We start from the raw sequence: 17,737 nt of genomic DNA, 5'->3' as shown, positions 1-17,737 counted from the left end.
AACCACATGTGCAGGATGTGAAACATTGGGTAAGAGAGTACATATACCCAAACGGGCTGGGGAATGCAAAAGCTGTTAAAAAAGCAAATTTAATATATCCAATCAGGAGCTGCGGGAATAGAAAAGCACAGTTTAGTGTTTGAAATTAACATCTCTTGTTTTTTATGTGTTTCAGTAAACGTAAAAGTAGTCAAGTTGCTCACTTCATGGAATTCTTACATGTAGAAAATGACACCAGCTTCTTTTTCCCCTATTGGGCTTCAGACTACTTCCATGTTAAAAAAAAAAAAAAAAAAGCATATTTCTTGATTAGAAGGGAAGTAAGAACTCCGTATAGTTTGCTAGAAACTTGAATGGAGATAGCGGATCTTGGAGTTCCAGCTCCTTCTTCAAAAATCAGAGGTTGGCTGATAAAGGATGCAAGAATACAACATTATATCCAGACACGCGTTAGTTACATGTGCTTTGTTCTCACCAATGTTCAAGATCTTCTTCTGAAGTGCTTCTGAGGAGAGAAAAGGTTCATCTGCACAAGAGCGGATCACTGTACCAATGAGTTCAGAATTTGTTGCCAGAATGCACTCACTCTCCTCACTCAGGTTGACCCCAGCCATAGAAGTCACATCATTTATGTCATCTTCATCTCTACCAAAGAGAAAACCAAAAATGTTTTATGTTTCATTCAGAATGCATACAAAGACAAAACCTCTTCTATCAACAAACAGCCATGTTCACGTATTTTGGAGGCTGCCTCTACACAATACATTTTTGGTATGGGAGTGGACAGGGAAAGATGACTCCTATAAAGCTTTCACAATTCTCTCAAGTACCTTAAACATTAGCTTGATCAATGCCTCAGTTGCTAGGTACGCAAGTTCTGTAGAAGAAAGCCAAATTTTGAACAATCTTGGAAACAATGAGCTGAGGTAAACCTGGGTTAAAAACCCCCACAAGCTTCCCCTCCACCACTGATCTTCTAGCAGTGGAATTTATTAGCAATGGTATTCAGAAAGTAAAGTCAAAGTTACTGCTGGAGTCACAAAGTTAATGTCACAAGTAAACTGAGAGTTGTTCTAGAAATCCAATTCACTGGGCAGCACCAAGTATAGAACGAAGTTGAATATCACCTCATTGAACTATAAACAACTCCATTTTCTAACAATGCCTATCCTATCAACTGAAACTTACCGCAGACGCATATTAACAGAAATGTGGTTAACTTTTCTTTCAGTGAGTTCCCTTAAAAATACGACAAATACTTCTTGTCTGTACACTACAACCAACCCAGACCTTGCTCTTTGAATTGGTTGTGTTGTACAATACTTCTGCACATAGCAGGGAAGATGCTGTGCATCTGCAGAACAGCAGCAGAGGTCTAATTCTCAACATTCCTTCGTTAGCTGGATTCTGTTGCAGCAGCTTTGGGCTACATGCTCAAAAATCCAAGTCTGGCATAGCTTGTACTAGCAGTAACAGCCAGCTACCACCATTGCAAAGCTCATGTTAAGCAAATTCTGCTAGAATACTTAATAAATCTTGTATGGGAAGTTTTTGGAGGAATTTTACAATGAAACAGTTATTTTCAGAAAAGCTTAGATCACCAACAGAAAGCCTTCTTGCTTCATGAAGTGACAAAGGTCCTAATGTTGGCCTCAAGGGTTTAGGACCGATCCATAATAGAGGTCTGCAGTATTAGTACAGACAAGTGGAAGCACTCAATCTGAAAGTATTTTGATCTGGAATAAAAAAAAAGTCTTTGAAAAGGTGCTCTCTGGCAAGGTTCAACTATAGGAGTCACTGTATGGCCTAAATAACTCTTGAACAAGGGGCAGGTCAGAAACTTCCCATTCTCAGGTTAAATGGGATCTCTTGGAGGCTGTTTCCTGACTGGCATTAAGAAGCTAAAGTTATCAGAAGATGGCTTGGGCTTGAGAGGTGCTCAAAAGACACAAGAAAGCACTGTGTTTTTGTGTTGTTTTTTTTTTGTTTGTTTGTTTGTTTTTTCCTTTAAGCTATAAACGGATTTTGTCCTTCAGACTTCAGTAGGTTTCCTTGGTGTAAAGACTTCTGCCATAACATTCTGAACAGAAGTCTGGCTAGGAAAGGAATCCAGGCATTCCCTACCCCTCCTGCCTTTCATTTGTGTACTCTCATAGCAGGCAACTTCTATATAATTTGTTTAGGGGAAAAGGAAACCCAACGGATTCTCAAACTGGCTTCGTTCATTATGTCTAACTAGACATAACTTCCTGACTGTGCTTGTGCCCCAGATTTATCACATTAAGGAAAGCACTAAGTCCCAGCATTGTCAGAACAGTTGTATGATCACCCTTACAACTTAAAGTCACCACTGTCAGATTTTTCCACCATTTAACCCTTCAAAACTAGCAATTCAACTATTCCAAGAGTACAGTCGTACTCTTATCAGCTTCAGTTCTCTAAATTTATCCTTTATCGAGTTACTATTTTCTTTTATCTTTCCAACCACAGTCTCTCTTGTGAGCATACACATAAGAACCTACAGGTAAGCATGTTTTTGCCTGTACTGGTTTTGAAGACCAATTCCAACTTCTTCACTGCTGGACATAAGATTGCATTAAGTCACCAAGTCACTAGCCTTGATGAAAGATTAATTTGCACAACTGCTGCACTTACTTTATTTAACCCAAAGAACCTACCCCTAAATGTTCTTAATAGTAGTGCTGACTAGAGATTAACATAACTTTCAAAGGACCTGTGAAGTTTGCACTCTTTACTATTATTTTGTCCATGCTATTTGAACAAACCTCAATCATTGTAAGTATCACATTACATATTTACAGTAAGTTATTAAAATCATTCTATTAAAGTGATACATTAAAAATATTCCCTGTATTTTGGCTGGATACTGACGTGCTTTCATTTCAAACTCTCCACGAAGTCCCTCTTCTGCACTACATCCATTAATACTTTTTGCACGTTCCTATCACACCCAGAAACCAACAAGAAACACTCTCCTAGCTGTTACAAGCCTCCAGCAATTGAAGTTGTCAGTACAAAGGGGAAAACAGCGCACAGTTCTCTATGTTACCCTGTACAGAGTCAGATTTGACATGCAAATTGAATATTCAACTGGAAAAAGCAGCTCAAGCAATGCAGATGCACCTCGCATCTACGAATTTGGTTGTAGTGGCTGAAAAGCGAGTCTGTGGCACCCTCTGGTGTTGGAACAATGCACATGTTTGCTTCTCAACCCATCTATTTACTACATTTTAATCGACAGCAAAAGTGGTAAAACTACGGAGGTATGCTTAACCCAAAACTCCATGCATTGTCACAAACAATGACACGGGACAGAACAATTTCAGCAGAGCAAGAGCCACCAGAGCTCTGCTCCCAGGCACCACAGGGCAGGAGGCACAGCTGCCCAGATGTTTTCAATGCTGTCTCACTCCTGGCTTGTCCTTGACTAAATGCACTTTTGAAAATAAAAGTATTAAACAGATTAGATGCAAAAAATACGTAAGTGTTCTAAGATGCAAATATGCGTCTTATTTTTTCCAGGGTGCTCTGGCATACACTTTACTTTTAAGTATGTAAAGCCATTTACACAAACTCTTGATGCTTTTACTGTCCTTTACAATGCATGCCATAGGGCAACCAAGTGCCAGAAATGCACAAACTTATGTTACCTTCGCATTTCTGGAAGGATTCCTTTTAACTGGAACAAGAAAATCATTTTTCCCCTCCCCCGTTCCTTATCTCTAGCAACAACAAAAAAAAAACATTAAAGAGCAAAAACAAGATCAAATTGCAGCTTATTAAGTAGAGTTTGGCAAGTATTATACTCCCAAATCCTAACCTAAATTAGGCACACAATGGCAAAGGGATTCAGGATTGACATTACACTGCAGTGAGAGGCCACAGTTGTGCGTGGACACAAAATCACATCAGGTACGAAGACATGCTCTCTGCCCATAATAAATCCCATCACAAAACCTGAAAGGGAGCCACAGTATTCTCTGCCTCATACACGATCAGCTAGTTGATGGATCATATGTCACAAAGAATAGCTTTGGTGAGAATATTAAAAGTTGGGATAGAAGAAAGCAAAACACTTCACAGTTTACTGGGGAATGTCTATTGCCCAGGCCAGAACAACACTACGGGGAGCTAGACCTCTTTGGTCACACTGGGATGTGGAAGCATCAGGGATGTATACAAAGAGTAGTTCTTCAGAGACTAGAGACTTATAGAAAAATGTTAGGTAAGCTAGAGATTTCACATCTGAATTATCATGGACTCAAGAAACTTCAAAATTCCTAGTCCAAAAGTAGGAAGAGAAATCTGTTTTGGATCACACTGGAGAAGCAGAGTTTTTCCTAAATAACTCCCTACAAACTTGGTAAATTGAAGAAATAAGCTTAAATCAAACTTTTTCATCCAAGGCAGTTGATATATTCTGACTGGAAGAGCACAGAAAAATCTTGTTTCTAGCAAGGTTTTTGTTATTTTTTATTTTTTAAATGATGATATTTGTAAAGTAAAGCTTGGTTTGTGTTGTTGTTTTTTTTTTGAGGGATGTGTTTTTTTTCCCCAAACATCACTACACAAAATTACATCCCAACTTATATTCTGAAGTATATTTCATAAGAGCTTGAGGGAGCTAAACAGAGCAATTGCTTTAACATCTTTTTCTTTCAATTTCTGACTACCAATGCTTTAAGTATTTTGTATGAACTGTATGTTACTATAAATAACAACAGGTGTCTGTGTCTGTGCTCACCAAGCTGAAGCTTTCAAGAGAGAAGTCAATTGGTCAACAAGAAACAGGTATAACAACTGCTTTTATCCCTGGAAGACTAACTTCAAGTCTGCCTTAAGGTCTTAAGACCAGTAACGCATACTCACGACAGTTTGCACTTCTGTCCTAACGTTAGATTTTAGAGCTACAAAAATCATTTCTCCTTTTGGAAAGTGAATCAGTTATCAGAACTAAAAGCTTTCAGTGTTCTTCTAATCTGAAGGTCTAGAGAATATGCCAGAAGCTACAATTAGAGATGTAGTCAAAGACTTTCACCTCTACATACAGAAATGAGCTTGTACGAAGAACTAATAAAGATATTGTAATACAGTACACAGCTTTAAACAGGTTACTAGCCAGCCCAAATTACAGCTCAATGCTATCTGGCTGTCTGTTAAAAGCAGAAGTTGTATCTGATTCAATCCTGTGGAGAGCTTTTAATACAAGGTAACTTTATATTAGTTAATAGTATTCACAGGATCAAGATCAATATGCCTCCTCCACAAGTGAGGAACTGATAAATACCGATGCACACTGTTTGTGGAATTACATTTGTGTAAAATCACATGATGAAAACCCTAACTCATCAGGACAGTTTTCCTATACTAAGAGTAATTAAGATCTGCTATGAGGTCATAGTTTTTAGGTCCCCCTTGCCAATTCATATTATACATCAATTGTAAGTCTCTAGAGAAAGCTGCTTTCATCTGGGCTCTGTTCCCACCTCTACACGTGCTGTCTGTTTCTTTTGTTCCTTCCAACAGTAAACTATATTGTTCATTTTTACCTCAAGGATGTTGTTCCATTCTCTTTTATTTTAGTTTTCTGAACAGGAGATGCTTGAAGCGACAGAATTTTATTTCCTGGCAGGGTAACTTGTTTCAGGATGGAACCTAGAACAACACAAAGAGCACGCCATAATAGAACGCAAAATGCTCAGGCAACTGTTTAATCAGTTCATACGACTAACAAAGGCTACTGCAGACTCAGTAACAACTAATTAGGTCCATTTGAAAACCAGACACTCTAGAGTACTATGTTCTACATGTTCTGTATAGCCCAAACTCCTACACTCTCAAACACCCTCTGTGCTGATCAGCAGAAGGCTTTAGTGAGAACTGGCTGTTGAAGGAAAAAGTAAAGTCTGACGAAGTGATGCTCAAAAGCATGACAGTTCAAAGAACGTTTATTGCAAGGAGCAATAGTACTTTAAAATACCACAGCATTTTAAAAAGTACCAATACTATGGAGTGACATGTTCTTAACAGGCAATGGAGGCAGACATGGCACTGAGCTTACTCATCTGTACATCAGTAAATCACAAACTAAGTAAAATTGATATAGAAATGCTTCTCTCGACAGACAGCCACCTTCCTACAATCTACCAAGAGCCTGTACTTATTTCTGCACCTCCATAATAAAGGCACCACCATACCTGCAGGAAATTTGTTGGTTTGAACAAGCGTATTCAGCGGCATCCTCTTCTCCGCAGATGTCTGGAGAGTCAGCGTTGAGGGCTGTGGGAGTGTGGATACTTGCTTTACAATGGCTCCTGACGGTTGTTGGACTACCTGCAAGTGGAATATCCAATATCAAGAGTGAGAAGAGCTAAATATACAGAGAAGTAAATAGTATCAACATGTTCATTCAGCCAGAAGTGCTGCAGGGCAGGCATGCATGTCTAGCTTTCAGTTTATAACAAACAGCATGCTCAAAAAAAAAAAAAAAAAAAAAATCAACCATCACTGCTTTTGACTTTAGTGACAAGAAACAAAATCTTAGCAACTGGTGGTGAGCTTAAAGCTCCAGCTCATTCAGCAAACTCTAAGAGACATTTCACCCCTACTCTCTATTTATAGCTATACCAGAAAATTTTCACTGAATACTACACGATCTGTTACACTAAGAGACTTTCCTCTCTAGGCCTCGTTTAACAGACTGCCAATTGAATATTGTGTGTCTGCCTGCCAACGAGTTCAAAAGGGTAGGTATCACATACATCTAGTTTAAAGAAAAAATAATAATAAAAAAAAGAAACAGCTAAAAGTCTTGCAATAAATTCTTTTCCTGTCATGAGGAATCCACCCTATGAAGTTCCTAATGCATTCGTGGAGCTGCAAGGTCAATCATAAATTGAGATGCTGAGCTTCGAAGTGCTAAACAACAGTACACCGAGCATACCAGTCAGTCGGAGGGCACACCAAGTGCTAACCAGCAGCACCTACACTGCGTAGAGCCTCTACACAAAAAGTGGTACACTGCTGAAGGGTGAAAAGGAAGAGGGTCGATAGTTTTGTTTAAAGAGGTTGTGGAGAGAAACAACACCAGCCAGCAGGGTGTCATCACAACAGACCTATAGGCACAGCCTTGTAAGTACTGATTCTTCCTCTTCAGGGGCAGCCATTAAAATGCACGGAAGGAATAAAAATGCAGTATCCCCAAAAGCTTCATGCTCTAAGCCTCCTTGGAAAAGCAGAACGTGGACTGCAGCTTCTGATACATCCTTTGCAAAATTCTTGATTACAAGGAGTAAAAAGACTTTTTACCAAACGCACAAAATTTATCAACATCTCCAGATTGAATCCCAGCTGGTTAGGGGCAAAAAAGCCAATACAATGAGTTTAAATGGTTGACGAAACTTTTTCTCTAAAGTCTTGTAGTCTAACTTCAGGAAGTCAGAATATGCCCCCCAGTTATTACTGCTCACAGCGTTATGGCTTGGCATCGCGGTGGTAATGCAGAACAGCCGAGCTGAAGGTGGTGTTCGAAAACCAGACAAAGAACAGACAACTCTTGAAGGGAAGAAAAAAAAAAGCACAGACAAGATCCATCTCTCCGAGTTTGCAGGCAGATGGAAGAACCACAGGAATACAGGCACTGATAGGGGACAGGGTCAGGTCTCACACATACAGCACTTCATCACAAACGAGTACAGGCACTAACATTTGCTTCTAGTGGGGTTTTAACCAAGACACAACTTGATCTTTCTGAAAGATCCAGCTTCCACAGGCTGGAAGTCCATGAACAACGTGGGGAGCACAGTTTGTACGTTCGGGTAAGTACTGAACCACCAAGCAGCTTGGACAAACTACTCACAGGATCTGCCAGCATCCATGCTGGCATGCACCTAGAGATCCTCCCTACTGCCAGTGAGAATGAGGCTTCATCTTCAGCACACAAAAAACTGAAACAGCACAGGAGGAAACATAAGCATTCGAGAGCACTGAGTGGCAGACAAAAGAACAAGAGATAGGCAATGTAAAGTCAATAGCCTAGGTGGAGACTGGGAAATACGTCAAATAACCTAGGACACTAGATCAACCAGGAGCAGAAAGGAAGGGCTGGCAGTAAAGCTGATTTTCTCTTTGCCATTCTAGCTGCTAGACTTACAAAAGCTGGACATCCCTGGTACTGGCAAAGGGCACGGTCCTAGAAATTTCAACAGGGGCCTAACGCCCCGAGAAGTATTACAAAAACAGTATCTATGAGCGTTAGTTTCTATTACTTCTTGCTACTAACCTGAAGAAGAAAGACGAGGGACTGTTTCTTCAACCCCCTTGAGTAAGTTCATAAAGACATCAGCATAAAAAGCAGCAACACTCGAGCAAAAAAAGCGCAGTGCAACGTCCAGCTGACAGCATGAAAGGCAGCTGCCTGGCGGAGACGTTGAATAGCGTGAATCTGTTGTACCTTCATAAAGCAAAGCTCGGAGATCAGCTGCGAGGTGTTAAAGTATCAGTGCGCACCAGAAGTGAAGCTTTATGAAGCCCTGGGAGCAAAAGCATGCACCCAGGACAAAGCACAGGCTTTTTCCTCTTGGTCTTCATGCTCAGCAAAACTAGAGCTTTGTAGCAGCATTATCACCATCAGAGACAGGGGCTGGTAATGTCATTTTTAATTTTATTATGCTTTACTACGGCAAGACACGCTTTATTTCTAAGGAGAAACTTCTCTGGAAGCCAATGCCCTTAAAGGAGTCCGTGTTAACAGTCACAGGGGGCACCCCACAGAATGTGCAGCTGCCAGGGAAGCCACGAGCAATGCTCACAACCCAAAACAGACCCCTCAGCGCCCACCACACAGACCCAGAGTCCCAATAACAGTGCCACAAAAAGAAATGGGTCACATGCAGCATCTCTCCCATCACATTTTTCATCCAAGACCGCTGCAGCATTGCACTCTTAAGCATCACGGATGGAGCTAGCACATGAAAGCACAAAAGATGCTTCCTTTCCACTCCTCAAGCACAAGAGACAAATTAGGAATGGGCATGCAGAGGGAGCGTGTGGCATCAGACAACCCCGAGGGCTGGAAAGGGAAAAAAAAATGCTGGCAGCACTGTACGGACAGATTTGCACAGCTGGCGTGTGCTTCCTTTCAGCTGGCAGCAGCACCCTGCTATTTAGGGAGGTGAGGTCCTGCTTTGTTTCCGTGTGGGAGCGGACAGGCCCCCTGTGCTTTTAAAAGGAAAGTCATCGGGGAAGCCCTAGAAGATGCAGCCTCTCCTACTAACTTGCTAACAGGCTGCCTGAACAAACACCAAGCCCCTGATACAGCTGAGCTGCCAGTGGTCAGCTCCGTCCCGCGACTACATCCAAGACCAAAATTAAACAGCAGCTCTGAAGAGCAAGAATAATAATCACTGCGCCTGGGAACCACCCAAATGAGGATAAAACATGCTTTGTATGCAGGTCAATGTTTGTAACACACGGTAAAGAAAAGCATTGGGCTGCCGTACTGGAGGAGGCAGAAGTCATTTCTTGAGCTCACCAAAATGCTATTCAAGAAGCATCTTGACTCCACAGCATAGAGTTAAGCTTCCTCATCTATTTGTACAGATGGTCAGTCTTTCCCCTGGATTACAAGGCTCGCTGTGGAGCCAACAAGCCGCTCTCCAGCTCTTGTACAACCTAAGCAGCCCTCATTTTCTTCTGGCTGGAAACTCAGATTTAGTCCTTGAAGGCAACAAGGGTAGCAACTCTTTTTCCAATTTGGCTGTAGCAACTACTGTCAAAGTTTTACTGCATACGCAACAGCAGTTGTTTAAAAACCAAACCAAAACACAACAACAAACCCACTCATAAAAAGAGACCACCCCATGTAGTTCAGTGCTTTCTTTGTTTTAAAAAAGTCTGAAAAGGTGAAAAGCTGGCAGAATAAGCTCTTCACTTAGAAGACATTATTCTTGTACTACATCCACCTTATGTGCTTTGAAAAAAAAAAAAGGAAAAATGTGGAACACTGGTTGGTCTGAATACTGTTAAATCAAGTATACAAATAAATATACAAATGGAAGTTCACACACTACAATAGCTGTGGAAAATAAATCTAGCTTCAGAGGAAGTCTCACATTTTCCCCTTGTTGGAAGGAACAAATCTTTACAACTCCACAAGTCTTTACAAGTCCTATTCAAGAAGAGTCATCTGCCAAAGGAGATAACTCTCCTGATAGTCCTGAGAGCACTACATGCAGGTAGACACAGCACACTGCTCAGTACCTCAAACACCCATAAACCAAACCCAACTTATTTTAACAGTGTTGCTCTGCTGGGTATGCTGGTGATCCACAGCTTGCTGGCATTTAACACTAGCATCAGTGAGAAATTAACCTGTGCCAAGAGAAACACGTTAACGCATTGCTTTTGAGGGTATTGTTTTAATGCAGCATTTATTCCTTCTGAAATTTGTTAGATAATGAGGCCTGACAGAAAAAATTGACTTTGATGACTTCATAATTAACAGGTCTTTTTAAATCTGGAGGTCTGAGCTCTCCTTGAGCTTGTTAATACATTCCAGTAGTGTATCACTACAGATCATCAAACTACCTATTCCTGCAAAGCATCCAGTGCGGGATCTATGAAGGTAAGGAGACTGGAACCCCTGGGGGCCAGCTGAGGCACAGCCCTCACAGGGCATCTAACAGTAACTAACGTGAGCATCCCATCACCAATTTGTTTCTGACACAGGCATTTCCTGCCTTTTCCTTCACATACCAACCGAGCCCAGCTGCACACGCTCCAGGAGTCCATGCACGTTCCCTCCTGTCTCTATCTGGGTATTCAGGCTGGTTGAATGGTGGTCAGCTCATCTTGCAAGAGACCTAGCTTACAGAGTGGCTTTAGATTCACCTCTTTGGCAAGCGTGCAACACTTCACAACTATCACAAACGTAACTGGTTAACTCATGACAGGGGGCTTCATACGACAAAAACACACCTAAGGTGCAAATTGGTATCACCCTGACAAAATGTTGAGAGTCAAAGCAAAAGAAGCCCAGTTCCAGAGAAGGAGAGAAATTCATCTTACCAACTGTTTCACTTTTACCACCTGCTGAGCGCCTGCCGACTGCGCGACGATGGAGTTTGGCTGGGAAATTTTAATACTGATGGGGGTGCCGATGACTGGTTTCAAAGGCTGGAGAGGGGTTGCTGCTGAGGACGCCACCGCGGAGACAAGCACGGGCTTTACAGGCTGCAGAGAGGACGTTGCTACAGCAGAGGTGAAGACCGGCTTCACAGTTTGGATAGCAGTCAGCCCCGATGTCACTGTCGTTGTGGTGAGGACTGACGCTGCAGGACGGAGAGAGGCTGTCACCACTGCAGAGGCAGGAACAGGCTTCACAGTCTGCAGAGAGGCTGTCACCGGGGCACTGGGAAGGACTGGTTTTGTAACTGGAGAGGCTGTGACAGTTGCAGAGGCAGACGCTGGTTTTATGACTGGAAGAGAATTTGTTGCTACAGCTGAGGCTGCCACCACTGCAGGAGTTGGTGCAGAGGTACAAGTTGAAACAGCTTCTTGGGTTGGGGCTGGCTGCTGCATACACTGCTGGATAAAGCTTTGGGCATTTGGCATCAGCTGCCGTAAGGCAAGCATGCTTTTCTAGAAGACAAGAAGAAAAAACAATAAGAAAAAGTGGCTATAGCACCAGAACAGTCTCCCACAATACCAGATCTTACATTAGCAACTGAACCTTCTTCCTCAGCTTTTAATTCTTTTTTTTTTTTTTCCCATGAGGCAATAAGCTGGTCATTCCAAACAAGAAGTTCTGCAACAATTCAGGTAGCACAAATGCAAGTGCTCTTAAACTGATGAAGGTTTAAGTTACGAATCACCAACACAGGCTGAGCAAAGATCAACAGTCACTGTGTCTTCCCTCCCTGGAGCAAACCCCATCTGTAGGGAAATTTTCCCCAAAATTTGTTCTTTGGTTTAGATTGTTTTAACGTGGAACTTATGCACCCGAGCAAGATCAGCTTAACTATGCTACTATCTCAATTTTTTTTTTGTTTTGCCGAAAAAAACTGCTCTCTCATAACAGCTGTGTTTATTCCATTGAGCTCCTCCAACAGAGAACTACAAATTATCCAATAAAATCAGAAACAAGCTCTGAAGACGCATGCACTTGTACACCAATACAGCTGTACCTACACTAGGGGGGGATACCACTTTACTAATGTCTGAATCGCTGCAGCAGCACAGCTTAAGCCGGAGAAGTTCCCTGCAACAGGAGAACATTAGTAAAAGTATCTGGCAACATCTCATTTTTAGTACAGCTATGTTTGAGAAGGTTAATGGACAGAATAATCTTCAAGCCCTCTACAGATTTCCTCCTTGACTATTTGCAATCTGTTATGGCTCAGAACCAGGGGAAATCATTTCTGCAGCTACCAGTATATTCTCACAAAACTTTTTTCCCCTGACAGTTTTTGAAGTCTGTAAGAGCCTCCAGCATAGTGCTGTTGCTCTGGGCTTCATATGAAAAGGAACACGTTATCTCACTTGCTAATATATCGAGTGAACAAATCGTTTGTACATCTGGACTTGCCATGGCACTTCTATCTTTAATGTTACCTTCCCTTTCTTTCAAAAGGCTGCTTAGCTTTCCTCATGCTCTTGATGCAGTTTATTCACCAAAAGCATCCAGCAGATTTGAAAATAAAGTTGGCTTTACAGTGTGTGTTTTTTTCATTTTTTCTGTTGTTTTTTAGAATGTGTTTTGGTTTTTTTTTTTCAAGTTATTGGAATAGGCAAAACCAAAAACATGCAACAGCTCTGTCAAAAACCTGAAGCGCAAGAGATAAGAGCCAACTCCACCGAGAATCCTCCCTAAAACTCCACTTTACTAGCTAGAAATGTGTTGCTGCTTCAGGGTCTTTGCACCAGATCTACCAATTCTCCGTGTTGGGGGCCAACTTATGAACCCAGGCAGAGCACTTTCGCAACTTCTGAAGCCAAACTTGTCCTGGCAGCTAGCAGAGCTTGAAGACAAGCTCTGCCCATCGTGCTGACCCTGCGTGCACAGCCTGGTGGTCACTCTGCAGCCAGGATGAAACTGTCCACGAGTAACAGAGCTCCCCATGCTGCGGTTGTTGCACAGGCTGCTCTAGGAGGTAACATGAAAAGTCTGAACCGTAATAGACTGTAATAGTGCAGATTGGATTTATTTTATTTTATTATTTTTTACTTTTTTTTTTTTTTTTGCAGGGGCTTTTAAAAAACACCAGGAATTACATTTTCGAAAATATAACAAATACTGACATCTCAAGCCCTGCAGAGAAGACCCTAGTCTCCTGACAAACTTACTAGCAAAGCATTTAAAGGCTGTCACTGTAACAGAAATATTCATCCCATACTTGAAGGGATTAGCACCAGCTATCTAAAGCAAGACCAGCATTATCAGATGTATTGTTACGTGGACTGTCAAATACAAAGAAAGAGGGCAAACGCTGGAAAACCTCTATCACAGCCTTACCACGTAACCATTCTTCCTTGATTCTCTGCTGTGCCTTTAATGAATGTCAGAGGAAAGTACAGATCTATCAGGTCTAACAACGCTGTGTGCATTGCAGTTAAGCAAATACAGCCAAGTTTTCCAAGTTTGCACTGGGATTTGGCGGTCACTATATGACAAAGATGTTCATTTTTATTTTGACTGCCAATAAATTCTATTCTACAATATGCTTTCAAGAAAAAATTAAAGACAGCACTTCCTTATTTTCATGATTACTTGCTTGAACAGCGTGGAGTTATCCCAGGTTACTCTTAAGTGGTAGGAGTCCCGTGGGACATTTTCTGGGGAAAGGGGTGGTTTTTAACCCTGCCTCCCGTTAAACAGAAGCCAGCAGATGAGTGAATATGAGCATTATGCAAATTCTTTAAGGTCAAGTACTGCATAAGCTGGGCACAGCCTCTGTTGTCACTCTTCTGTATTAGAATTCAAACCAGCTACAGTTTTGCTAAGGAAGTAAAAGGTCATCTTCGCGTAGCTGCTCTACAGTAGATATACCAGCTTCCAAAAGATTTGTCTCCAGTAGTTACTGGAGAGTAATTATGCTCCAACATGAGAATACAACTGAAGTTAACTCCTCTGAAATCCCCCACAAAAGTCTCTCCATCCTTCCAAGAGCAGTTGTCAGACAGGGTCAGGCTAAGCACCATTTCCTCAACTGATCTGAGCAAACAACTACTTGAAAACTCTTTTCTGGTCCTTCTTCCCCCCATTAAATACCATATATATATACAATCAGACACTTACCTTAAGAAAAGGAACTAAATACGGCTGTGGAGAAGACTTGAGCTCTATGTACAGCTTCTTTGTAAATTCTTCTGGTTCAATTTTTGCTTCCTAATAGGAAAATACAATTATAACAGCAATTTATAACTGAACCTATCTCCCTCCCTCCCCCCAATATGTGTATTAACAATTCATGGAAGTTTACATTATCACGGTGTTATTCAATTTCAGTATTCTCAAATGCTTTTTTCCTCCTGTATATTTAAAGAACACGTTTTAGGATAGAATGATGTTATAATTTAGATACACTATTTTAAAATTAAACTCCTTTGTTCAACTACAGGCAGTTAATACACTTAAGGATATCTGTTCAAACACCCATTCACTGAAGTGAACTGATAGAAACAAATTTATAAGTAACACTGATCCTTTTGAATATCTCTTTTATGCAGAAATATTTTAAATCCATCAAGAGTACTTTATGCCGTAAAGGTAGCTTATCTGCATAAGGATCAAAATTTCAATAGATCGGAGACAAAAGACAACTCAGTGCTGTTTTTGTTAAACAATTCCAGTCTAATGCTCACTAAAGCATAATAAAGCAGCATACTTAACGCCTTCTTTCTAAAGCGGGAGAAGCCAAACATCAGAACATCACTTTTGCATGCCATCAGGGCAACACTCCTCTGGCTCACAGTCTCCTTGAAGGTTTTTGCTCTGCCCCACCACAAACACCTGTTTCAGGGGCCTGAGAGGGTTAGGAAGCCACAGCAGCCTTCCGGGACCCCCTTGCATCAGCGCCACAGCAGTGGGGCTGAGGAGTGGGTAGCCCCAGACACTGCTGCCACTTCTCACCCTCCCAGGTGAGACCGTACCTTCTTCGGGAAGGTACAGATACACATGAAGAACAGGGACCCTGACCCTAGTGCCAGTCTCTCCATCAGCAGAAAAATGATGCCTTTCAACCTTATCCCCCCTGAGGACAGCTGTTCCAAGGAGCTCCATGGTGAGCGGAGGGGGTTTAAGGACTAGATATTTCTTAGAAGAGAACTTTGGGCAGCTCTCCTTTTCAGTGGGAGCTGCAGATACAGGTTCTCCCTGACACAAAGGCAATGATTTGGTACACCACATCTCAGTGCAAATAAGGTGCTTGACACCCACTCCATGAAATGCTGCCTTAAGGACCACTTTGCTTCACAGCTGGTGTTTACTTGTTTCCCTCATGCATATGAAACATTAATTTATTTTGCATTTACATCATACACACACACTGAATGGCAGAAGAACAGCATTTTAAAAATACTGTAAAAAAAAAAAAGCAAATAAATGCACAGTTAAACAATTTATTAATGGCTGGTAATTACTGTTCTTTTAAAAAAGCACTGTAAGCACAAGAAGGATTAATTCTCATATGTTCCCACGGAAGCACGGTGTATAGTCCAGCAGGGACACACAGGCAATAGAAGAAGAGAAGGGGAATCAAGTATTTTTGCAAGCCTGCATCGTAAAACAATCTGTTCCCTGAAAGGATCCTTCTTTCACACCTTGCTTTTCCAGACGGAAACATTCCTTTAGTAAGAAAAAGCTGTCCCCCTCTAGCTGCACACAGCCTTCTGCTGAAGTGGAACAAAACTGCAGCAGTGGTCAAATGCCAAGACCAGGAGTGGCAGAAGAAACTATTACCAAGAAAACCCAGCTGTGCTGAGGTACACCACAAGGCAAGGAGAGAGACATTGGCAAGCCACCACATTTTCTCCATCCTGTTGTCTAACGACAGATAATTTCATGCTTGCTTCACTGGAGCTTCACCACCAACATGCAACTTGGGAGTGAAGAAGTAAAATGGACTCAGTACTGTACTACAACCTCCAGAGTAAAACCCTTGCCACTGAGGACCCAAAACTACACTAGCGTGAAAAAGCAGCTCAGACCCAAAAGCTACGTAAAACATATCAATGCCTCCTGTCATCAGATACCTGTGTGCATGAAATGAAATGGGAATGCGAGGGAGAAAATACAGTATGGGATCCAGCTAAAATGAGTGTTATAACGTAAGACTTAAGAGGCTCAGATGTATTCTGCCATAAATCCAGCTCTTTAACTGCTAAAAAGAAAAAAGCAGAAAGAAAAGGAACAGGTTTACAAGGCAATGTCAAAAACAATATACAAATGACAGGCACTGCTTTAAAAAAAAAAAGTCTCACCAAAAGATTTTGCACCAAATTCTTCACATTCTGCCCCATCTCAGGGGCTTGAGGTCCACTAGATGCCAATTTTATCAGTGTAGCAAGGAAATTCTTGCATTTCTTCACATTCTCTAACATCTCCTAGCGCAGAAATAAAGAGAAGACTGTTAGGTGTTGCATTGGCTCTCCAACCTCTGATGAATATAGAGAATGTTAATTTTTAATTAAATTTTTTTTTCCTTACTGCAGAAGCGCTGGTCTGTGCTACTGTTGTGCCCTCTGCTTTCACAGAGACTGCCTTCTGGGAGATGGATTGTGCAGGTGGTCCTGTAACTGGAAGTTTTACAGGTGTTCCAGTACTCGAAGGCTTTACAGCAGTAACTGTAGTAACACTAGCTGTTGCAGCTGCTGGCTGAATAGAAAAATTAACACTTTTTAAACCAAAGATTAATATGACAAACACATACTGTATTCTGCTAGCATACTAAGTAGCATCTTTCCTCCACACTCGAGATTACTATTTAAAACATAAATGAGCAAGTCTTCCGATTGTTTTTACAACTTCTGATTCATTTCCTTTGAGAGGCTCTATTTAATGCAGTAAGTGACAAAACCAGCACAGCCATCATTCTGTTTTTGAGTCAGTGGGTGATGGGGAAGGACAGAGGCTCACACAGTCCGAAGTCACTGCCTACAACTTCAAGTGAAAAGAGAAAGGTAAAGCTGTCTTGAAGAAACCTGGGCCTTCACTTTGTCAAGCTTCTACAGTTTAAGACTAATCAATTTAATTCTAAGCCAAGTTATACTACTTCGAAGATAAAATATGACTTCAAGTGATTATTTATCTCACTTTCCCCTGCAGCTCCTCTCTCAGTTGTAATACCCCTTACATTTTCCTATCATGCATGCACCAGGTTAAAGATGTCTTCTGTCCACTTTAGAAGGATGAACGTGCTAGTGAAAGCAGCCAGTCAAGCAGAAATACCCAAGTTGTTCCTGCTTTTTCTTTGTGGACACCGATTTGGATCTCTCTCAAATCAGCCCAGACACATAACCTTTCAAAATTCATTTATGGGACTTTCAGGTCTTTTTCAAACCTCTTTATCTATCAACAGATCCAGAAACTTTAGCAGCACAAGAGTCGTGAAGGTTTACAGAAAAAAACTAAACTACAATTACCCTGTGCAAAGCAGGATGAAAAATAATAGTTGCCAAAGAAAACCTACTAAACACAAGCATTGGTATTTCAGATATA

The 17,737-nt window shown here is 41.4% G+C and overlaps 1 protein-coding gene across 5 annotated transcripts in view; it reads right to left on the bottom strand.

The window, feature by feature from the left end:
- TAF4B (TATA-box binding protein associated factor 4b) overlaps nt 1–17,737 on the bottom strand; it is a 70,191-nt gene that overhangs the window by 33,217 nt on the left and 19,237 nt on the right. For all 5 annotated transcript variants that reach the window (XM_038175211.2, XM_038175210.2, XM_072034626.1 and 2 more), the window contains exons 4-10: nt 16,727–16,894; nt 16,501–16,623; nt 14,318–14,407; nt 11,089–11,661; nt 6,219–6,354; nt 5,571–5,676; nt 476–645 (exon numbers count right to left, since the gene is read on the bottom strand). In XM_038175211.2, the coding sequence (XP_038031139.1) occupies nt 476–645; nt 5,571–5,676; nt 6,219–6,354; nt 11,089–11,661; nt 14,318–14,407; nt 16,501–16,623; nt 16,727–16,894 (1,366 nt within the window). The remainder of the gene's footprint in view (nt 1–475; nt 646–5,570; nt 5,677–6,218; nt 6,355–11,088; nt 11,662–14,317; nt 14,408–16,500; nt 16,624–16,726; nt 16,895–17,737) is intronic.

Source organism: Anas platyrhynchos, chromosome 2 (genome assembly GCF_047663525.1).
Source record: "Anas platyrhynchos isolate ZD024472 breed Pekin duck chromosome 2, IASCAAS_PekinDuck_T2T, whole genome shotgun sequence".
In the NCBI taxonomy this organism is placed as follows: domain Eukaryota; kingdom Metazoa; phylum Chordata; class Aves; order Anseriformes; family Anatidae; genus Anas; species Anas platyrhynchos.
This window is presented reverse-complemented; position numbering and strand designations above follow the sequence as displayed.